The sequence below is a fragment of the Martes martes genome (genome assembly GCF_963455335.1).
Source record: "Martes martes genome assembly, chromosome: 1".
Taxonomy (NCBI): Eukaryota; Metazoa; Chordata; class Mammalia; order Carnivora; family Mustelidae; genus Martes; species Martes martes.
The window spans coordinates 203,822,187-203,845,073 of record NC_137888.1 but is presented as its reverse complement, the minus strand read 5'-3'; the positions used below and the strand labels follow the sequence as shown (position 1 = coordinate 203,845,073).

Sequence of the window (22,887 nt, the reverse complement as noted above, 5' to 3'; positions counted from 1 at the left end):
GAGTGAATGAAAGTAAGTGAGTTAGTTTCCCAGCTCAAAAACCTGAGAAAAAGAACCAAGTAAACCCCAGAGAGAATGATTTGCCTGTGGAAATGGATGAGATGAGCCCTCGGGGATCCTGATGAATTCCTCAAATGTTTTAGATGCCCTAAGAACCAAGCAAGGCTCTTCCCATCAAAGCTTGATCTGTTCTTTACTCTCTGTGATCTGCCATGTGGTTTCATTATAACCTAAACAAAAATTTAGTGAAATATCAGATACAATAACTTGTTTCATACTTGGGTTCTTTTTCATCTTCCTCTTCCTTTTTTTTTTTTTTTAAGATTGCCTGATCCCATGCCCCAGCATGGTTTGCTTGAAACTTTGGCCCTTGGGAGGAATTTATCCATTTCAAAGAGCCTGTTCTGGTTCCAGGAGCCTTTGCTGGTTTTCAGTGTTTCTGTCTGAACTGGACATTGGTGCCAGTGCAGATAAGAGTGACAGAACCCATTAAAAACTGGGGGCACGGAGGTAGACCGAGCGTCCCATCGCATTGTCACTTGGCTTTCTGCAGATGTCTGCTGTCCCTTCCCCTGTCCATCCAGCAACTGTCTGTCGAGAGCCTGCTGGGTGCCCCCAAGTCCCATGGGCAACAGGAAGGAAACAGAATCCAGGCAGAGACCAGGTGTCAGCAGGGCCCTGGAAAGCCTCCACTTCCTCATCTGAAAATTGGGAGCCATGAGGTTGGATGTGACCCCTCCACTTCCTGCCCCACACCCACAGACCCACAGAGCCAATAGTGCCACCTGGGCAGGCTGGCAGTGGTGGCAGGTGGGGGGAGGGTCCTATCTCCCACCCCCCCCAGCCACCGTCCTCTCACTACCACCCCCTTCTCATCGTCATCCTTGTCCTCGCCCAGCATCTTCCCTCTTTAGAACCGGCCCCCGCTCCCTGTATGACAGTTCTCTGGAAAGTGCTTCAGCTGTATTTCTCACTTCCGCACCTCCTGTGATCTTGCTGGCCCATTCCTCCCTCCCCTTCGTGCTTTAAGGTCCTGCTTCTCCAGGTCCCCGATGTGCCCTGGGAGACCGGTCAATCCCGCCGATGCTCACACCCTCTCATGTTCACCTGCCCTGTGTCCGCGTGTCAGACTCTTCTCCTGCCCGTGGAACAGAGAGCTCCTCGAGCAGTGGCCTGTCCTGGAAAGGACCCCAGGGTCCGTATTTTCAGCTCTGCTGCTGTGGTCCGAGAGCAGGCACGGACCACACGTAAACAGACATAGCTATACAGACGTAGCTATATGCCAAGCGGAACTTTATTCACAAAGGGAATTTGCAAACTGTGGAGGTTGAATAGTGTATTGTATTCATGCGTTGTGAAATAGTCTTTTGATTATTTTTTTTTCAAGTGTTAAAAAGTGTGAAAACCATGCTTCGCTCGTGGACCATACAGAAACAGCTAGCTGGCCGTAATTTGCCAACCTTGGTGGAGATCAGAGCCCAAGACTGCCCCACCCCGCCGGACGTCAGGAAGGTGCTCTCCACACGGCCAAGTTCCATTAGCATACAGACTGTCCGTCCCTGCTTCGGGCCACAATGGCAGAGTCGGGTCATTTTGACAAAACCCCGGATATTAATTACGTGGCCTTTTGCAGGACAAGGTTGTCAGCCCTTGGGTCCCATAGTCTCATTTCATCTTTAAACAACCCGGATAGTCCGAGGTTTTCTCTCTCTCACTTCGCAGGAGAGGAATCTGAAACCCAAGAGCAATGAACCAATTCAAACCCTCCCCCCGGCCACCGGGACCCACTGGGAGCCCTTGCAGACAGAACCTTTTGCTTGGGCTCCTTGCCAGAAGGAGCCCTCCACCCCACGCATCGTTATTTTCCCAGCAGTTCCACACAGGAAAGCCCCAGGTTCAAGTGGATGCCCCTGGCTGTTTGCTCAGCACCGGGGGGCAGAGCAGACCCTCCAGGCTCCTCGATCTGTGGGCCACCTGGGCAGAGACACTGCCTGTCCAGCTTCTGTGCTCCCATCAGGCCCATGAGACAGCTCCCAGGGTGCCTCCTGCCACGTCTGACCATCGTCTGGGTCCCCAAGGGGGCACAGCCTGTCAATGGGCACAGGCCGAGTGCTGTTGCACATGGCAGAGTATCCCCGGAACACGGAGAATACTGTGGAGAAAAATAAGTCTGCCCCCGCCTGCCACCACCAACCTCCAGTCGCTCCCAATGTCACGTTCTCCCCACCCCCACCCATGACTGGAACAAAATGGCTCCTGCAGGCCGGCAAGGGGGAGACAGTCTCATCTGGCCCCATCTTCAGGCTTCACTGTTGCCTCATACGTGCTAATGTTCTTTCACCAGCGGAAGCCCGTCCCCACAGCCCCAGTCACTCCTCCATCTCCACGCCTGGTCTGGGCTTGGGCACGAGAGATCCAGAAGTCCCGTGGGGCACGTGGTCTGAGCAGGGACAGAGGCCTCACTCTGCGGGGGCCTCTCTGAAGCTACAACAGTTCCAGACACACAGCAGCCAATCAGTAAATTGTTATCAAGCAGAAGTATGGAGGGAGGAAGGAACGAACGATTGAGTGAATGAGACCACACGCGCCAAAGCCTCACAAACACTTGGGAAGTGAGGTCCCTGGGGCTAGAAGATCAGGAGAACAGAAAGCTGACCCCGAAACCAAGACAAAGCCATTAGAATGATCTAGAACTTCCCTCTGAGAAAGGGTGGCCACGGGTAAATCTAGGTGGCAATGGAGTTATCTTGGGTTAGGCCCCCTCAGCCTGGCTGGAAGGACAGCCACCCTGGGTGGTGAGGCTGGGGGACTTCTCCACAGGGGACTCCCAACTTGGGGCTCACCTGTCCACACGGGAGATAAGGCTAGCGCATTTGCCTTCATGAGCTCATCCCATGGGGCTTTCAGGCTCTGAAATCTGAAAGCAAAAACAGTTTGCCTAACGCGGCCATCCAGGCTCGTTTGATTTTTGTGTGGGATGCACCAGAGACCAGGTGTAAGCTTAGAAAGGGCTCTGGTGTCCCATCTGCCTGGTCACCAGGCCCAAGGGGGAGTGGCCTCGGCCAGGGCAGGCAGGCGCCCCAAAAGGCCCCAGGCTGTGGGGACTGAGAGACCAATGCATGGAGCATGGGCTGGGAGTGAGGGAGGGCACTGGGTTCGAACCCAGGGTCGTGTCACCTGCCTGCCTGCCCTCAGACTTCAGGGACGTTAGCAGGCCTCTCTCTCTGCCTCAGTTTCCTCATCTGAAATGGGGCACACCTGTCTCTCAGAAGAGTAGAAGCAAAACAGAGAGTCAGAAGCCCCGTAGCACCCACCCTGGGACTGGACTCTCAACGGATCATCCTGTGATGTTACCACCCTTCTCCCTAAAATGTTTACCGAACGATTCAGCCTAGAGCAGAGGCGGCATCCTATTGAGATTTAAAAAAAAAAAGCACCTTATAAAATTTCTGGATGCCCAACCTCAATTACTCCAAGTTCAGAAATCTTTTTGAATTTCCTAGAAGAACCTCAAAAGACAAAGACAGTTGGAAGAAAGTCAGAGGTTCCCCCCAGCTCTTGTCATCCTTGGGGTGGGGGGTGAGCAGCCCACCCACCCGCCGGCCCAGGATCATCTGCCCCGTCAGAAGAAGGGGTGGGTGTGTGGCTTCTCTGTTAGTTTTACCTAGAAACCGTGCTTGGAGGATTTTGAGCTATAGACTTGTCTCTTTATGTTTCTTTTTTTTCTTCTATCATGATTCGGTTTTGTTTTGTTTTTCCCAAAGCATGCAACTTATATTAGAAATATGTAATTTATGTTATATAAGGAGGAAAAAGTGCTTCCAAGAAAGTGGACGCCTTTGTCCTGTAGCATTTTGCCAGCACTGTGGGTTTTCTGGCCTGGTGGGAAGACAGCATTAGCACGTGGCCTCCACAACTCCAGTGCCAGATGACATCCCATCACTGCTGGCGCCTGGATCCCTCTTCCTCCCGCCCGTCCACCCCAGGCCCCACAGGATTGCTGGGCTCCCCAGCCTCCCCTGTGCTCCCCTGCGCTCTGAGGCCGTGCGCGCGCCCATCGGCCCCCAGGAGCAGCTACAGAACAGCTCCCCTGGCTGTGAGCGCCAGGCCAGCATTTCCTCCTCCTCGGACATATAATAGCAGCAACCGGATATTTTTAGACTGGCTTTGAAAAGTCGCAGTGTGCTGAAACCGCATACCAGACGCATGAGGTCACTGCCCCCCCCCAACAAAGCCTGGGCTGCGCGGGGCTGGTGGGGGGCCCTCGCATCCCGAAGACATTCCCTCTTGTGGTCCACAAGACACCAGCCCCGACTGTTTCCTTAGAAATCCCATGGAGTCTTGCCCCGAGTTCAAAACGGGGGCTGGCGTGGGTCTTTGGGAGGCGCTGGCACGTTGCAGGGTGGGGAGGAAAGGGGGGGGTCTCTGCAGCGGGCCCTGGACCCGGATGGTGCAGGGGCCCCAGCACAGAAAGAAGCTTGTTCCCCCGGGAAGGAGCCCACCCAGGCTTGGGCATCCCGAGCCATCTGCTTGTCGTTAGGAGGGCTTGCTCGCGGAGTTTATTTTCGTTCCGAGCAGGGGGAGGGCCAGGCCTGTCCCCAGCTCAGATGGAACCCCATGGGGGTCTCGTGAGCCTAGAATGAAAGCAGGAAACAGACCTGTTGCCTGCCGATTCCCGGAGCAGAACGGCAAGAGGCCCTGGGCTTTACTCCAGACAAAAAAAACACAGTTCTGAGGCTGAACTTGAGGGAAACCAGAGATTAAACCTAGAAAGACAGTTTTCTTCCTCACAGGACTCCTCGGGCCTGTAGCACCCATGGGAGATCCTCACGACAGGATGAGGGGCCCCAGAGCCCTCAAACACCAGACCCTACAGACCTCTTTAACGCTCCGTCCGTGTGTACAGCGCCACTCAGCAGGGCAGCTCTGGAGACATTTCTGGTTGTCGCAGACACTGCAGCCTCTGGCAGGTGGAGGCTGGGGCCGCTGCTCGGACCCCACAGTGCACAGGACCCCACCAATCGGCAGGGCCAAGGCCGAGGACCCTGCACTGGGTTCCATTGGCACTTGGGAAACCAGGCAGACCCAGGCCTGGCCACCAGCTGCTGTTACCCAGCCACCGGCCAGGGACTCTGTCTCACAAGTCAGGACGTGGTCGTTGCCACTGGCTCAAGAGCTTCTGTGTTTAATCCAACCCTCCAGAGACTTTCAAAACCTGGCCACGGACAGGTCCTAAGGAAGCATTTGTGAAGAGAAGGGGGCCCTGTGGCCGCTGTCTTGACTCGGGAACGTGCCTCCTCAGACAGGGTTCTGCCTCCAGGAGGCCCACTCCCCACCGAAAGTGCCAGGCCACCACCCTGCCCGGAGCACATCCCCGCCTTGCACCACTGGGCCAGGTTTCCTCTCTGGGGCTCCTCCTTCATTGTTAACACTCTTGCTGGGTGACTTGGCTGTTGCCTCAGGGCCCATTCCTGGGGTCTGGTGCCACTGTCTTGTTCCAGAACTCTGTGGAACGGAGCCAAAGGAAGTGTCCCGGGCCTTCCCCCAGCAGACGCTTTTTTATGGGGCTTCTGCCTTTGGATTGCCACACCAGAAGCTCTGATCGTTGATCCCCCTGCGTTCATTTCCCTGCAGAACGAAGCCTTTAAGAAAATCCCAGTTCCTCTCTGGGTTAGCACGTCTCCTGGTTCCTGGGTCCCCTGCAAGCCTGACCATCTCTCCCCACCCTGCCATCCTCCCTCTGCCCCACTGGACCCTCAGACACCCACGCTCAGCCCCACCACCCCTGCAAACCTTGATAGTGGCCTTGCCACTTCCTCCCCACTGCCCTCATGCTTGCATAGCCTCCCACGCAGCTCAGCCTTCTCAAACTAGAACATTGTTGGCCCTTCTCGTGGCCACCAAGCTTCCCTTTCTGCGTGTGAGCAGGGCATCACCCCGCCCCCCAGGCCACCCCTTCTTCGGCCCCTGGAGCCACAAGGGCTTGGACAGCTGAGCGCCTGGCTCTATAATCGCTTCTGTCTTTCTCCCCTCCCCTGCCCAGCCCCACCACTCCCACCTCTGCCAGCGTCTTGCTCCCTGAAACAGAGAAACCGCCCCCAGCACCTTCCCTGCCCTGCGTCCCCCCCCCCCCGAGGCTTTTTCTTCATACCCTTTCCCTGTCCACCCCTCAGGGGTGTTGGGTACTTCATGGAGAGGGGCATCACCCCAAGAACCTGAGCAGCGTGTGTTCTGTGTCTTAATCTGGGTGGTGGACACATAGGAGCCCCAGGGGGGACCCCACTGAGTCACAGACTCCATGCACTGTGCATACTTTCCTCTACATATTGGGAATAAAGCCCTGATTCATGCCGCAATGAGAGTGAACCCCAGAAGCATCCTGCTGAGTGAAGGAAGCGAGACAAAAGGCCACATAATGTATGCTCCCACTTAGGCAAAATATCCCGGACAGACAAATCCATAGCGACGGAAAGCAGACTGGTGGCTGCCAGGGGCTGGGGGAGGCAGGAGGGGGGATGGGGAGTGACAGCTAATGGAGATGGGGGGGGGTCCGCTTTTGGGGTGATGGACATGTTCTGGAACTAGATGGAGGTGATGGTTACATAACGTTGTGACTGTACTAAATGCCACTGAATTGTTGATGTTTAAATGGTTAATTTTATATGATGCCAGCTTCATCCCAGTCAAAAAATTCGTAGTGAACCGGCTTGTCCTCCCACAGAATCACAGAACCCCTCCAGGCGGGGACCTGTCTCCGCTTCTGCTCTCCACCAAGCCCGCTTCCTCTTCTCCTGGGGCCCACAGCCCGCATCAGCCCAGGGCCCACCAAACTCCTTCTGGAAAGGGCCACCCAGTAAATACGTTCAGCCTTACAGGCCAGAACGGTCTCTAGCATCGTTACTCAGCTGCTCGAGCATGAAAGCAGCTGCAGGCGAGCCGTGAGTGTACAGGCCTGGCCGCAGGCCGATGAAACTGTTTCTAGACACTGAAAGGTGAATAGAATTTTCATATGTCAGGAAGTACTACTCTTCTTGTGTGTTGTTTTGTGTGTGTGTGTGTGTGTGTGTGTGTGTGTGTGTGTGTTTTGAACGATTTACAAATGTAAAAACCACTCTTGGCTCGCAGGCGATCCACAAGTAAGCAGTGGACTGGACTTGGCCCATGGGCCAGAGTCAACCCTCTGAACCACGGTAGCAGAAGAAGAGTGCTGTTGATAAGCAGGCTTCCCGTCTGACACCCAAAACCTGAACCCCTCACACAGCCCAAACACAGAGCAAAGTATGTCGGCACACACGTGGCTCATCAGGGCCTCCGCCTGACTTCGGGCAAATTGAGTGTCCGTGACTCACACCCAAGGGGACCTCTGAGGTTCCGGGTGGCGGCGCGTAGAAATCTCATCCTCACGCTCTGAAACCCTGTTCTTGTCTTCCCCACAGGCTTTCGGAAACGCCAAAACGGCCCACAACAACAATTCCAGCCGATTTGGGAAATTTATCCAGGTCAACTACCTGGAGAGTGGCATCGTGAGAGGGTGAGTTGGAAGCCGCCCGACTGTGGGCCACCAGCCTTGGGCTGGGCTCCCGGGCACCCCTGTGAGGAGGGCCCAGCCTGGGAGCTCAGCGTGGAACTTGTGGCCCTGCAGATACGTGTGACTTGTACGGGGAAGCAAGTGTGGTTTTATTTAAGTCACTGATGTGAAGATCTGAGCTGTGGGTCAAAGGGAGGGGCAGAGGGGCGGGAGGGGTGGGACCTCTGTCCCCAGGTTGTCGAGCATGGGCCTAGGTGCCCCAAAAGCAAGTGCAGTGAACTAAAGGTGCTAGCAGGATGGAGTTTGCCAAAACAGGCAAGGACACACCGAGCTATGTCTTGGTCTTAACAAGGTTTCGAATTCGGTTGGTCTGGGGATGCCATAGGCAGAGGTGATGTGGACTGGGGCAGTTGCCAAGTGGGTGCCCCTTTAGCCAGGAGAAGACATAGTAAGGCTGGGTAGCAAATTGAAGTGGTTGCCCAGGGAAGTACTGAAGGTTGGTAGGTGGGTCAATGGGAGAGAGGGAAGGAGGTAGATAAATTAATGGATGGGTGGGTGGGTGGATTCATGGATGGTTGGATGGATTTGTGGGTGGGTGGGTAGATGGGTAGATTCATGAGTTGGGTGGATGGGTAGATGGATGGATTTATGGGTTGGTGGGAGGTTGGATGGATGGATGGATTTATGTATGGGTGGGTGGGTGGATGGATGGACAGATGGATTCCTGGGTGGGTGGGTGGGTGGGTAGATAGATGAGTAAATTCATGGATGGGTGAGTGGGTGGCTGGATAAACTTACCGCTAGATGGGAGAATTCATAGATGGATAAATTTGTAGACTGTTGGATTCATGGTTGGGTGATGGATGAATGGATTAGGTAGATGGGTGAGTGGGTAGGTGGGTGAGATGGGCAGTGGGTAACTGGATTATGAAGTTCATTATCTGGTGAAAGTTACAACAGACCAGCATTTTGTGCCACAAATGTGAGTTCCCTGGGTGGAGGCACAGTTACTTCAACTAAACGTATAACATGGAGATTGCGTTCATTACTCTGTGCTGTGGTTATGCTTATGAAAGTCTGGCAGCTTTGCGAAGGGTTACTGTTCTCAGGAATTACCTATTTTGTCATCATATATAAGTCATAATGTCATTTCAGAATTTGGTTCTGTAGCATTTTTTTTCTTTCTGAAAGTATATATTCTGGGAAGTTATAGTTGGTTAAAAATGTAATTGTGGTTTTTTTTTTAAAGATTTTTATTTATTTATTTGACACACAGAGATCACAAGTAGGCAGAGAGTCAGGCAGAGAGAGGAGGAAGCAGGCTCCCTGCTGAGCAGAGAGCCCGATGCAGGGCTCGATCCCAGGACCCCGAGATCATGACCTGAGCCGAAGGCAGAGGCTTAACCCACTGAGCCACCCGGGCACCCCTGTAATTGTGATTTAATACTGCATAATGTTTTGGGTTTTTTTTTTTTTTTTTTAATATGCAAAGGTCTTACGAGCTGGTGAAACTCTTTCAAGGTAAAAACAAAACAAAACAAAAAGACATCTTGGCACAGTCTGGGGTTACTCGAAGGGCTTATCCCTGCCTCGACATTCTGCTGCAAGGGTCTGCAGTGGGATCAGGATTTATACTGGTTCCAAGTGATACTCTGAGCAGCCCACTTGTTCCACATGGGGAGGAGACCTGAGCACGAGGGCTAGAGCCCTAGAGAAGGTTCCAGCATTTCAGGAGAAGTCCTCAAGTGGCAGAGCCTGGGGATTGGGTCCAAAGTATGTTGGTTCTTCTGTCCATTTAACCTGACTGGTGATCATTTCAAATGACAATTCATATTCAAGACACAAATAGGAAGGTTGTTTTCTCGCATCCTTTGGCCTCTAGCGGCATTCCTTTTTCCCACTGCCCAAGCTCCAGCGGGCAGTGGTCTAGGTGAGAGACCGCCCCCACCCCCAATAAATGGCAGTTCTGCTCCGGCCCCTCAACCCCCCACAGACCAGCCAGTGGTCCTCCCAGCTCAGTGCTGCTGGGCACCTGCGTGGGCTTGGCCACTCCCCCACCCCCGTTGCGGGGCCTCTGACCAGCAGGAGATGCCCAGAGTACCTTGTTGGGCACACAACATAGAATTATACCCAATCTACAGTTCCGGGGGCTCCCTCAGGGGAACAGAGATGCCAGAAGGCTGCCTTGTATCTTCCTGGATCCCGGCTGGCTCTGCAGCCGTGGGCCAGACACGGGAGCCTTTGCTCCCAGCTCGCTCCTCTGTGTGGTCTCTATTTGGTGTCCCAGGGCTGTCAGAACAAAGTGCTGCAAACCGGGGTGCTCAGAACAACAGAACTTTATTGTCTCACAGTGCTAGAGGTTGGAAGCCTGAAATCAGGACGAGGCAGGACAGTGCTCCCCCCACCTCCCAGAGGCTCCAGGACAGGATTCTTCATGCCCTCCTGCAGCTTCTGGAAACCCCAGGCCTTCCTTGGCTTGTGGCCATATCCCCCTCAGTCTCTGCTTCTACTATCACGTGGTCTTCTCCTCTATGTCTCACTGTTCTCTTCTACTTCTTAGGACTTTGCCCTGGGATTTGGGGTCCACCTTGATCATGGAGAATGGTCATATCTCCCATATCTCCAGGTGCCTTCCTTTAATTACATCTCCAAGACCCTTCTGGGGGTCACACTCACATCTCACATCTTCCAGGGGCCACCGTGTGACCCCGGCTTTCAGCTGTCTGGTATAGCCCGTTCTGCGGGCTGCAGCCCTCCCACCCCCCTACCCCCACCCATCAAGCTCTGGGCCAGAAGCCCTGGCTGGCTGAGTCTTCTAGACCAGCTTTTGAAAGTCCTCTCTCTGTGGCCTCAGATTCAGGAAAGGAAGTTCCACCTCAGCCCGTGACCGTGGCCTGCCCACGCTCCGAGGAGGAGGTGTACTTCCTGTCCAGGGAATGGCCACGGCCAGCTGGGGAAGAGCAGGCCCAGACCCGGTTCTGCTTTTGGGGAGGTGACACTTCTCAGTGCCATTTCCTGTGGAGGCCAAGGGTCAGGGGCAGTCCAAGCCTTCCTCCAGTTCCCCAATCTGCAAGGCCTCGTCTTCCTGTGGGTTCAGTGGCTCCGTGCTGGGGGATCCCTGGCCCCCTATGAAGGCCGGTAGGGGCCAGGGCCTTAAAAATGATCAGGGAAAGGAAGGGGCTGTCATCGACAAATGGCAGTTCGATGCCAGTAAGGGGTCACTGTCCGTCCTCCCCCAACCCGCCTCCACTGACACAGCACAGGGAATTGGCCACAGGTGGAAATTCCAACAAGAGTCTGATTCTAGAACCAGATGCGGCCTCCCTCCCTAAGAGAACAAACCACCAATAACTAAAATAGCTCCTAGCAGGGGGAAGGAATAGGAAAAAACATAAGGGTTTGGAAGAAGAGAGGACACGGGCCAAGTCCGTGGACACCCACCCATGCCTATCTTATGTGCATGTGTCCCAGGCAAGGCTGTAGACAGGAGACTGCCGTCCCAGAGAGGGAGGCAGGTGGCATCCAGCAAGCCCCGGACCAGAGGCCCAGCGCTGTCCCCCAGGCCTGCCCCCCTGTCAGGCACCATGTGCCCCTCCTATAAAACAGGATGGGCTCAAATGAGGATGGCCTGCAGAGCCATCCAGCTCCTACACTTGGTGATGGTGGAACTCATAAAAGACCAGCCCCTCCAGCCCCAGAGGGTGTGGAGGGAGCAGGGCCGGGTCCCCACCGGGCCACTTCCCTCCCACGCAGTCCCACGCAGCAGGTGGCCTCTTTAATTTTCAGTTTCTCACCTTTCAATGGGAACCACAGTGCCCACCCCCAGCGTGGAAGGGTTCAGGACATTTAATCCCTACAGAACAGTGCCGAGAAGGCACCAGATGCCTTCTAGTCACCATTACTACTGCCAGCATTGGGAGCGTGGCTGTAGAGATCCCTGGCCCCTGGCCCAGAGCCCAGGAGCCCGTGGACCCCTGCCCATCAAACATCCACCAGGAACGAATGGGTAAACACAGTGTGCCGTGTCCAGCCGCGAGAAGGAACAGAATTCTACACATGACGACATGGCTGAGTCTCAGTCCTTGGGCTGAGTGACAAGGCAGACACACAGTGTATATACCGAAGGGCTGTATTTCCTTAAAATTCTAGACAGTGCAAACTAATCTACAGTGGGGCTGATAAGTGGCTGCTGGGGGATGGGAGGCGGGGAGGGGTGACCAAGGGCCCAGGAAACTGGGTCATGGTGGTGGGCAAACAGGTGTCCGCCTGTGTCACAACTCATCAGTTCACACGCTTCTAGTTTATGTCTATGACCACTGATGGAACAAAATGGGAAACGACCCAGTCAAGACTTCCCACGTTGCACACTTCAAGTGTGTGCGGCTTGTATCGATAACGAAGCTGTAAAAAAAAAAAAATGAAAACGAATCTCTTTTCTTATATTTAGATTTTTTTTTAAGATTGTATTTATTTGACAGAAAGAGAGAGCACAAGCAGGGGGAGAGGTAGAGGGAGAAGCAGGCTCCTTGCAGAGCAGGGAGCCCGATGTGGGACTCGATCCCAGGACTCTAGGATCATGACCTGAGCCGAAGGCAGTGGCTTAACCAACTGAGCCACCCAGGCGCCCCTTATAGTTAGATTTTTAACAGGAGAAGCATTTAATTGCTGAGGAGGTGGTAAATACAGGGGGCCGCCTACCTGTATTGTCCATGAACACGTGAGTATAATCGCTCTGGTTCCCACCACCTGATGGGGTCCCCCTAGGATGCTCCTGGAGCTTTCCGAACAGTGATCAGCCTGCATGTGGTCTGGGGAGCAGAAGTGGCTGACCCAAGTTCCTTATTTTTATGGACGGCAGTCATAGGACAAGGCAACACTTAGGGTGATTTTTAGGGTAGTTATATTTACGGGACTTTGATTATATTCGCAACATTAGGATGATTGGTTTTTTGTTGTTGTTGTTTTGTTTTGTTTTGTTGGTTTTTTTGAGATTTTATGTATTTATTTGAGACAGAGAGTGTGAGAAAGAGCCCGAGCAGGAGGTAGGGGCAGGGGCAGAGGCAGAGGGAGACCCAGACTCCCTTCCTGGAGCAGGGACCCTGACACGAGGCTCACTCGCAGGACCCTGGGATCCTGACCTGAGCTGAAGGCAGATGCTCCACCGACTCAGTCCCCCAGGCGCCCGTGGGTGATTGTGTTTCTAAAGGTGATTTAGGTACCTGTGTTGACCTTGCGTCAAAGGAAGTCAATCTACACCAGGTTTTGCTATGGTAACAAACGACTCTAGTTCTTCCAGAAAACTTATCAAAATGTTAACATCTCATTCCTTCCTCTTCCTTTTAACGATAGGGCTGTTGTCGAAAAATACCTGCTTGAAAAGTCCCGCCTGGTCTCTCAAGAGAAGGATGAGAGGTAGGAGGACGCTTCCTCGGTGACCCACTGCACGTGCCTTCTTCCCCACAAAACAGAGAACAGGTGTTTTGGGCCTGCAGGAGCCCGTGGCCGATCTCCCAGGACCGAGGCTGCTCTGGGGCTGCAAGTTTTGGGCTCAGACCTCTGAAGCCACTTTTTTTTGAGCTTATTTTTGTGCCTACCCCAGACTTTTACCCAGAGTTAATACCCTACCGACCTACCCACCCCCACAGTCCCACCCACTTACATCTACTCACAGGAGAAGCTCACGGTTTAGTTTTTTTTTAAGACATAGTAAGAATCCACTTATTATCTCAAACTGGTACATATTTGAGGTGCTTTCTTTCCCCCCCCCGCTATGGTCCCCACAGCAATATTAGCAGTGGTTTGAAGAGGAGCTGTGGCCTGGCCTCCAAAAACGAGGTTTTTTCCTCCTCACTTTGACCCACAGGAACTACCACGTGTTTTATTATTTGTTACTTGGCGTCAGCGAGGAAGAGCGTCAGGAATTTCAGCTCAAGCAGCCTGAAGATTATTTCTACCTCAACCAGGTAAACAGCCCTGCGCCCTGGCCACAAACGCCGCCTCTGTTCCCCGCGGGCTGTTTACGCGCCGCCGGGAGGTCAGAGGCTGTCTGCCTGGGCCCTCTCCGGCCCCCAAACCGACTCCAAGGAGGCCCAGAGGAGGCAGCATAAAGGGGCCCATTCATTCCCCCTGTGTCCTGAGCCCTGCCCCAGCAGTCCCAGCCAGGATCACTCTTGCACGCCGCCCTTGTTGGCCCAGAAGTACCCAGAGTGCCACCGACTTTGTTTTTCAGCATAACTTGAAGATCGAAGATGGAGAAGACCTGAAGCATGACTTTGAGAGACTGAAGCAGGCCATGGAGATGGTGGGCTTCCTCCCTGCCACCAAGAAGCAGTAAGTGGGCGGGCCGGCCATCCCACCTTCTCGTGCGCCGGCCGCCTCCCCACCACCGCACACACACACACACACACACACACACATCTTAGACTCTAATTTAAGGCCCCTCTCTGAGAGCTGACGGACACCCCGGCAGGAGCTAAGACTCTAAAGGAGGTCACAGATCGGGCCAGCCCCTTCGGAAACCCTTCGCGGTTTCTGCAAGAGCTGCATCTGCCCGATGCCAGGCGTGCACGTGCGGACTTGAAGATATGCACGTGGTAGCCCTGTTATTAACCACCAAAGAGTTAGGAACCCACCCCCTCCCAACACACACAGACACACAGACACAAATGCTCACCGGCGGTAATTAAATAACTAAACAGACAGGTGTGTATCGTGCCGGGCTGGCCAGACTTTCTGCAAAGGGCCACAGAGTCCAATTTTCAGTTCTGGGGGCCAGACGGTCACTGTTGTTCTTCCCTGTGTTTATTTTTTTTTAACACACCCCCCCCCCCGTAAAAACTGAAGAACATTCTTAGCTCCGAGGCTGTCCAGTAATGGGCCCTCAAGTGCCGCTCCCTGGACTCCACACAGGGCAGTGGCGCTCAGTGGGAGTCACTTCTGCCCCCCACAGGTCAGCTGGCTATTTTACTCTGTCTGACTGTCCAGACACATTTCTGGTAATCACACTGCATAGGGGAAAGTGGAGAGGGACGCAGCTGCTGGCACCTGCTGGGCGGGCCAGGGTTGTGGCTCAGTGTCCCATAGTGGACAGGACAGCCCTCCACAGCAAAGAATGATCCAGCCCCATGAGTCCGCAGGGCTGAGGCTAAGAAATGCTGGGTTGCATCACTGAGTGTGACCAAGCCAGGACAACCTGCAGGAACAGCAGAGCACCCCCACATCACAATCTTCTGGGGGGACAGGCCTGATACAAGGCCATAGGATTTCACTGACACCAAGTTCACGAACAGCGTTAGGATGTGAGGGTAGCTCTTCCTTTGCGTTAGGTGAGTGGGTTCCGCTCCTTACAGGGAGGTGTATGTTTTCTGACAGCTCATCAAACTCCACACGTAAGAATTGTTGGCTTTTTTTTTTTTTTTTGGTCTGTTTTTTATGCATGATGGGTTGGGGGTTTTTGCACTTTTTTCATGCATGTTAGGCTTCCATAAGAAAAATTTTAAGCACCCCCACACCCACCCACCCCCAAAAAACCCCACAGAACACCCAGGAGAGCCATCTGTCTACAAAGTCACATTCCACAAAGGTCCCCAGCAGTGAGATTGGACCTTTTTGAAACTTCAGATGTCCAGCGGGTCTTGGCTGGTTGTATGAATTCAGCCCAAGTGGCTAGAAGCGTCTGTCGTCTTAGGACTCTGGAAACCACCCCCAACCTAGGATCCTTTTGTTCTCCCAGGATTTTTTCCGTCCTCTCAGCCATCCTGTACCTGGGCAATGTCACGTACAAGAAGAGAGCCACGGGCCGAGACGAAGGTCTGGAGGTTGGGCCCCCTGAGGTGCTGGACACGCTGTCCCAGCTCTTGAAGGTACACCTCCCTGCCCTCAGCCACAGTGGCCAGTGAGCACCCAGAACTTCCTTCCTGCATGGGCCGCGCGTCTATAAACCGGGGCGTCTCTGCCTGCTTCCTCCCCACAATCTGTGCAACACCACTTCCTTGGTTCTCTTTTTCTCTCTCTTTTTTTTTAAATTGAGGTATAATCGTCATACAGCCTTATGTTAGTTTCAGCGTTAAGGCAGAACGATTGGGTGTTTGTCTGTATTGCAAAACGATGACCACAGTAAGTCCTGTCAACATCTGTTACCACACATGGTTCCAGAATCAGTTTTTTCTAGCGAAGAGAACTTGGATGATCTTCTCTCTCAGCGACTTGCAATTATACCACGTATTATCCTGAACCAAAGTCCCCACGCTGAACATGACGTTTCCGGGACCTTTTTCTTTTACAACGAGAAGTCTGTTCCTTCTGACCCTCTTTATTACCCAGGTTTGCCCACCCCTGCCCCCTGCCTGTGGCAGCCACCAATCTGCTTTCTGTATCAGCTTGGTTTACTTTGGGGGGTTTTGGGAGGGTTTTTTGTTTCTTTTTTTTTAGATTCCCCGTACCAGTGAGAGCATACGGTATTTGTTTTACTCTGCGTGACCTCTTTCACTTAGCCCTCAAGGGCACCCCATCCCTTCCTCCTTTCTGAAGGACAGCCGTCTCCCCGCTCCGCCCCTCATGGGAAAGGCCCTTCAAACCCAGACTTGGATCAGCGAGGTCATGTGCTCATTTGACCTGCCATCCCCTTGTCCACCGGCCCTTGTCAAACCCCAGGGGGCACTAGGCGGTGTCTGAGGCCCTGGGGAGTTGTCACAACTCAGAGGAGCTGCTGTCCTCTAGGGGGTGAGGCTAGGGATGCTGCTTCATACCGTTTAATGCCCACAGCTTCCCTGCAGCCAGGAACAACCTGGCCCCAAGCATCCGTGGTGCCAGACCAGAGAAGTCCTGCCCTTGTCTTTCTGTTTTCTAAGCGTGCCTCCCACCTGTGGCTTGTGTCTGCATGCAGGATTCATCCTCTTTTGTGTTCATGGGGATGAGTGAGCAGGCCTGCCAGGAGATGGGGGCAGCTTTCCCTGCCCCTGCTCTCACAGCCTCCGGCTTGTGGTGGGGGCTTGGCGGTCAGGAGGGAACAGGCCAGGAACACCCACTCCAACAGCGACATCTGTGAATGCCGGTTGCCAGGCAGCACACGGGCCCACAGGGACTCCCCCCCCCCCGCCCCCACCAGGCCTGTGTGACCATCCTCCCAGGGCCATCGACTGAGCCATGAGCACAATCAGTCGGAAGCACACTGAGCATAGCTCACATGACAGGGTGGGCTTGGAGCGCCCTTTCTGGGGCGGCTGCTGGAGGTCCTCCTCCCACCTTCCTCGGGCTTCCGGCCTTACCTCAGGGACGCGGGGACCTGCCCACCGAGCCTTCTCTCCCTCCTTGACCTTGCAGGTGAAGCGAGAAATCTTGGTGGAGGTCCTAACCAAAAGAAAAACGGTGACAGCCAATGACAAACTCATCCTTCCCTACAGTCTCAGCGAGGTGAGCACTGTCCTGGGCTCTCGCAGGAGGCCAGGCCACAAACCACGAGTTGGGATGGGGGCTCTGGGAACAGCAGGCCTGGAGAGCCTTTTCCGTGTCTTTAAAGAGCCGTAACAGTGGCTCTGCTTCTCACATGAGCTCGTGCACGGCTCAGAGCAGCTTCTGCGGCACACTTCAGCCCTAGGGCCAGAACTCAGACCACCCATGTTCTGCTTGGTGTTTCCATGCCAGTTCTCACTAGCTGGGGATGGCCACCTGCAACCCGCAGCCCAAATCCAGCCCACTGCCTGCTTTTGTTTTATAAAGTTTTATTGGTATTGGGATAGCCACACACACACACACACCCCTTTTTTTTTTTAAACATGCTGCTATGCTACTGTACTGACTGAACCAAGTGATCACTACAGGGACCATGTGGCCGTCCCAGCTGAACATACTGACCTTCTGGCCTTTAAAGTTGGTTGACCGCCCGCTGCCCCCCACCCCGCCCCCAGGCCTGAGCATGACCTTTACAACCATTAAATGCGTCCCTGAATCTTGATAGGGCGCCTCTCTCCCGCCTTTGCCCCAGCCAGGATGTTTTCCTTGTGATGGGTTTTTCTTGCATTTTTACATCTGAAGAGCAGTGGGCCTTGCAGCCTGGCTGGCCACAGGAAAACCCCGAGCCACGGCAGGGACTTTTAGCTGGTGGTAGAAGCTACTTGGGCATCTCCCACCAGCACCGGGGATGTTCTGAGCCCCCACAGGCAAAGGTCCCCTGAAACATTCTATAAAAGTTGTTACAGGACCACCTGAACCCCCAGCAGCGTGGCTGCCCCTGAGGGGCACGACGCCAAGGGACAGAGACCAGGTGTGGGGCCCTGTATCCCTCGGGGCCCCATTTCCACAACCTCCCGGGAAAGGCAAAACCGGGACATGTGTTCTAGATCTTAATTGCAGCCAAGCACATCTGTCACAAGTCAGATCTGAGTACATAAAGAGAAATAGTTTCTTGTATGTAAATTACACCTCGGTAAGCCTTTTTTTTCCCCCTAATTTAAAAGCCATTACTGCTTTCAATACATACGATGGCATCTCCACGATGCTCCCAGAACTGCAAGGGACCTGGCTTCCCACCCAGGTCGACCTCGGGGCTGGTTCTCCCCCACGGGCCGGCCCAGTGTCCTCCCTGAGCCTGTGTTCCGTCCTCAGCAGTTCCCCAGCTTGCTCGGGGCAGTGGGTTGGCTCGTTAGAGAGGCTTTGCTGAACCTTAGGCTGCCGGGTCCGGGCTTCGTAGTTCATGCTCCACTGTGCAAGGGTAACATGCAGAGCGAGAGGGGGCGTGTCCAGGGAGTGGGGCGTTCTTCAGAGTCACAGCCTCGATCTCCCCATGAGTGCAGACCTCTGGGTGGTGAAGCATGGGGCCCACATCGAGGTGTGACATTCCCCGCCATGTGCCCGCAGGCTATCACCGCCCGCGACTCCATGGCCAAGTCCCTGTACAGCGCTCTGTTCGACTGGATCGTGCTGCGGATCAACCACGCCCTCCTCAACAAGAAAGACATGGAAGAGTCCGTCTCGGTGAGAGCCCGCGCCCCTGCCTGCTCCACCAAGCAGAGCTGGGGACAGCCAGGCCCTCGGGTGTCACACACCCCCGGCAGATGGCCTGGGATTTCAGAAGCCAAGGTGATGTGGCTTGGCGTCAGGCGACGGGCTGGTTTCTCCTAGGGACAGGCCCGGGGAACGGGTTGGGGTGCCGTTCTCAGGACCCGGCGCCCCTTGCTCTCATATTACAGATTCCAAGGCAGCAACAGCAGAGCGCTCAGCCGAGCGCAGAACCCGCATAACCAAACAGGTCGCATCCACCTGTTTGGAAGGACCCACTGGTAATGACTGTTTTCTGTCTTCCCAGTGCTTGTCCATTGGGGTCCTTGACATATTCGGATTTGAAGACTTCGAGAGGAACAGTTTCGAACAGTTCTGCATCAACTATGCCAACGAGCAGCTTCAGTATTATTTCAACCAGCACATTTTCAAACTAGAACAGGTCAGGAAATGCCATCTTTGTTGCCGAGGCAGCCCAAGGGGGGATGGAATGAGCCAGAACCGGGAACTCCCTCGGGGCCCGGTTTGCCGGTGAACAAGCCTTGGAATCTTTCTCTACAAAGAGAAAGTCTGGGAAAACCCGGCCCAGCCTTGGATGAGGCAGACATTGGGGGCATTTTTGTCCCTGGGTCAGTTTTGTACCTTCTTTCTGCTCAGATGTGAAAATCCGTCCAATGGGGGAGAAATAGACAGGCCATGTAAGGATTTGCTTTGGTCAACACTGGATAATCTGCCATGTCTCCTCATTACTACAGTCACCCGTCTTTACCCAGGTGTTACCTTCACATTGGCGATCTGGACAGGGGGAAAAAGAAAAAATGATGGGCTTATATAAATAATTCAGCTGATTTTACTATAAAACTTTCCTTCTGGCTGTTGAGCCCTTGAAACACGGCTGGTCCGCCTTGAGTTGTGCAGCAGTAGTGAAACGCGGCTGATGACCGACACATCGTGCAAAAGAAAAAATATAAAATGCCTCGCTGATCATTTTTACATTGATTACATGTTGACACGATCGTGGTTTGGATGCATTGGGTGAAACTAAGTATATTAAAGTTAATTTCACCTGTTTCTTTTTACCTTTGAACTGTGATTATTAGAAAATTCCAAGTCACGTAGGTCACTCGCACTACATGGCCTCATATCACTTGCATTACTGGACACTGAGGTTCCAGAGCAGGGGTGGCAAATGGCCGCTCACAGGTCCAGGCTGGCCCCACGACCTGTTCTCGTAAATAAACCTTTATTAGCATGTGGCCACGCCCACTTGTCTATATCTCATCGGTGGCCTCCACGCTGCCTCAGCCGAATCTTGACAAGATACCACCTAGCTCAGAAAGCTCAATGTATTTACCATCTGGCCCTTTACAGAGAAAAGTTGCTGGCCCCTTGGGACATGTTAAGTGTGATTTTAAGCATCTTGTATGTTTGATGTTGTTTTGTTGTTATTAATAATTTTTTCTTGTTATCAATAATTTTATATAACTATGAATATATTTCTATTGATATAGCAATATGTGTCCTGTACATATGAATATGTATATGCGTACATAAATATATTCATATACAATGCATGCTGTGTAAGCGTTACCGTAGCCACGGGGTAGTGAGGTTATCCGCTAAACCCCCAAACCCTGCAGGAGGAGTACCAGAGCGAAGGGATCTCGTGGCACAACATTGACTACACTGATAATGTCGGGTGCATCCATCTCATCAGCAAGAAGCCCACCGGGCTCTTCTATCTGCTGGACGAAGAGAGCAAGTGAGTGTCCATGGCCCAGTGCCCGCCCCCACCCCGTCCCCGCAAACCTGGTGCCCCACCCCCTGGGGCCTCACCCTGAATCTGCACCATCCCCAAGAACCTCTGAGTTAGTCACACGCATTTGGCCACCAATCCTGACCTCACGCACGTAGCATTTATCATGGAAATATTAACACGTGTGGTGACTCGACTCTGAAACATGTACGCCTGGGAGTCGTTAAGAAAGGGACACACGGGGCCCGAGTCTGGAAACTGGGCCCCAGGTTGGTGCATCCTTGCAAAGGGCAGCGGATCGGGGCCCCAGGTGCCGTTGAGCCTGGCACCCCTCGTCCAGAGGACACCGTGAAGCCTGGGAGGGGTATGGATGAGGTGCCCCACTGCTGGTCACCCAGGCGCGGTCACTGAAATTTACTCCCTGAATTTGTTTCTTGTGGCCTGTTCTCTCACAGTCTTGGAGGCCAGACGTGCAAAGTCAGTATCACTGGGCTGAAATCAAGGCATGGGCGGGCTGCACCCCCTCCAGAGGCTCTAGGGGGTGGTCCTTCTTCGCCTCTTCCACCTCCTGGGCACGCCCCCACCCCGCCGGCATTCCATGGCTTGTGGCTGTGACACCCGGTCTCTGCCTCTGTGGTTACATCACTCTCTTCTGTCTGTCTCTCCCAAAGATTCCAGTCCAGTGGGTGAATGCCTCCCCCATGACCTCATCGTAACTAATGACATTCGGAAAGACCCCATTTCTGAATCAGGTCACTTTCCCAGGTTCCCGGGGTCAAGATGCAGACACAGCTTTCTGTCGACAACTTTTTATCGGCCCCATGTCTGCTTCGGCAGTCCTTATGGGGCTGGGTTGAGTCGGGCTCATCTCCTGCCTAAGACACCCAGGCCCCACTTGGGACAGGGGACAGGCACATCCCTTCATAGCTGGGATCCAGGTAGAGAATGTTCAGATAAGAGAACAGGCAGGATGCTAGGATGGGCTGAACCATCACTCCCAGGAAACCCAGAGCTGGATCCGGAGGGGGACTGTGAGGCAGGGCCAGGCCAAGCAGGGTTAGATCTGTCTCTGTTTAAAATCTTGCTGTTTTTGTTTATCGTGGATTTTTTTTTTTTTGCATTGATCTGGATTTTCTAAAATAGTACATTAAAATAGCATTTATCCCAACGACTGAGTGAGCAGGTTCCTCACTCCACACCCATTCCCCAGCCCTGGAAACACAATGTGCTTCCTAGCTAAGATTCTCCCCGCCACCATCTCCTCCTGGGTAAGCTGTGGAGCCTGGCCTTGGGCATCCCAGGCACACTGCTCAGCTCATGTTTGCAGTGAGGCTGGGCAGAGGCGGGGTGTGCCAAAGCCAACTACAGCCATTTCCTTCCTGGGAGGCAGAAATAGCCAGGTACAACGGGTCCCTTATTCTGCCCTCGCCGCCCCCTCCCCCGGCCTCTCCCTGTAACGGGAGCAAAGGGCAAGACCTCCTCCATGACACAGCGTCCAGGTACACACAGATCTGAGACCAGAAGTTCCCTCCTCCTGGGATTGTTCCCAGAAGCTGCCCCTAGTGGGCCCAGGTCCCTGTCTTGCCTGCGCCAAAGGTCCGCCTTGACCATGAAAGCCCAGGCCTCCCCCACCGAGGGCCTGCACGCTTATGCAGAGCAAGCGGTTGCCGCTGTTCCTGCAGCTCAGAGTTCCACATCCTCTCCCCAGCTTTCCCCATGCCACGAGCCAGACCCTGCTGGCCAAGTTCAAACAGCAGCACGAAGACAACAGGTACTTCCTGGGCACCCCCGTCATGGAGCCAGCGTTCATCATCCAGCACTTTGCCGGGAAAGTGAAATACCAGATCAAGGTGCGTGTCTGTCCGTTGCCATCGTCGGTCAAGGGCAGGAGGCAGGAGAGAGACAGGGCGGATGCCCCGGAGGCCCTTTACCTCTGGCATCTGCCTGGTCCATCCCCTCTATTGATGGCGTGGGGCAAGGTTTCGGGGGTCCTCGAACCCAGCCCTAAGTCCCTGGCTCTTGCTGTCGAAGGCCCCAGGGACAGGACCTGCCCTCTGTTGTTGAGAAGCGTCCCACCCCACCAGCAGCCCTTCCCGGGCTGGCTCCCAGGACCTTGGCGGTCCCTGGAGAGTGCCCACCCACCTCCACCCCCCACCAGGACTTCCGGGAAAAGAACATGGACTACATGCGGCCCGACATTGTGGCCCTCCTGCGGGGCAGCGACAGTTCTTATGTGCGGGAACTCATCGGCATGGACCCTGTGGCCGTGTTCCGCTGGGCCGTGCTCCGGGCCGCCATCCGGGCCATGGCTGTGCTGCGGGAGGCTGGGCGCCTGCGTGCCGAGAGGGCTGAGAAGGCTGCAGGTATGGGGGCTTCTCAGTCCATGTTAAAGGGTACAGCTCTGTAGCCGTTCACCGTGTCGTGTGACTACCACCTGTCTTGCTCCAGAACTTGGCTCATCCCAAACAAGAGTTTCTGTACCAGGGTATAGAATTCACCCTCCTCCTTCTCACAAGGCAGGAAGGCACGTTCCTGTCCTTCCGTAAGGGCAACCTGAGGCCCAGGGTGGCTGCGTGACTCCCGCAGGGAACTCGGGGCTAGATACCAG

The 22,887-nt window shown here is 54.1% G+C and overlaps 1 protein-coding gene across 2 annotated transcripts in view; it reads left to right on the top strand.

The window, feature by feature from the left end:
* The window catches only part of MYO9B (myosin IXB), an 82,920-nt gene that overhangs the window by 34,893 nt on the left and 25,140 nt on the right, over positions 1 to 22,887 (top strand). For both annotated transcript variants that reach the window (XM_080815127.1, XM_080815126.1), the window contains exons 3-13: positions 7,437 to 7,531; positions 12,878 to 12,940; positions 13,392 to 13,491; positions 13,758 to 13,858; positions 15,261 to 15,390; positions 16,850 to 16,939; positions 18,383 to 18,499; positions 18,831 to 18,965; positions 20,164 to 20,285; positions 21,988 to 22,129; positions 22,438 to 22,642. In XM_080815127.1, coding sequence (XP_080671253.1) covers positions 7,437 to 7,531; positions 12,878 to 12,940; positions 13,392 to 13,491; positions 13,758 to 13,858; positions 15,261 to 15,390; positions 16,850 to 16,939; positions 18,383 to 18,499; positions 18,831 to 18,965; positions 20,164 to 20,285; positions 21,988 to 22,129; positions 22,438 to 22,642 — 1,300 coding nt within the window. The remainder of the gene's footprint in view (positions 1 to 7,436; positions 7,532 to 12,877; positions 12,941 to 13,391; positions 13,492 to 13,757; positions 13,859 to 15,260; positions 15,391 to 16,849; positions 16,940 to 18,382; positions 18,500 to 18,830; positions 18,966 to 20,163; positions 20,286 to 21,987; positions 22,130 to 22,437; positions 22,643 to 22,887) is intronic.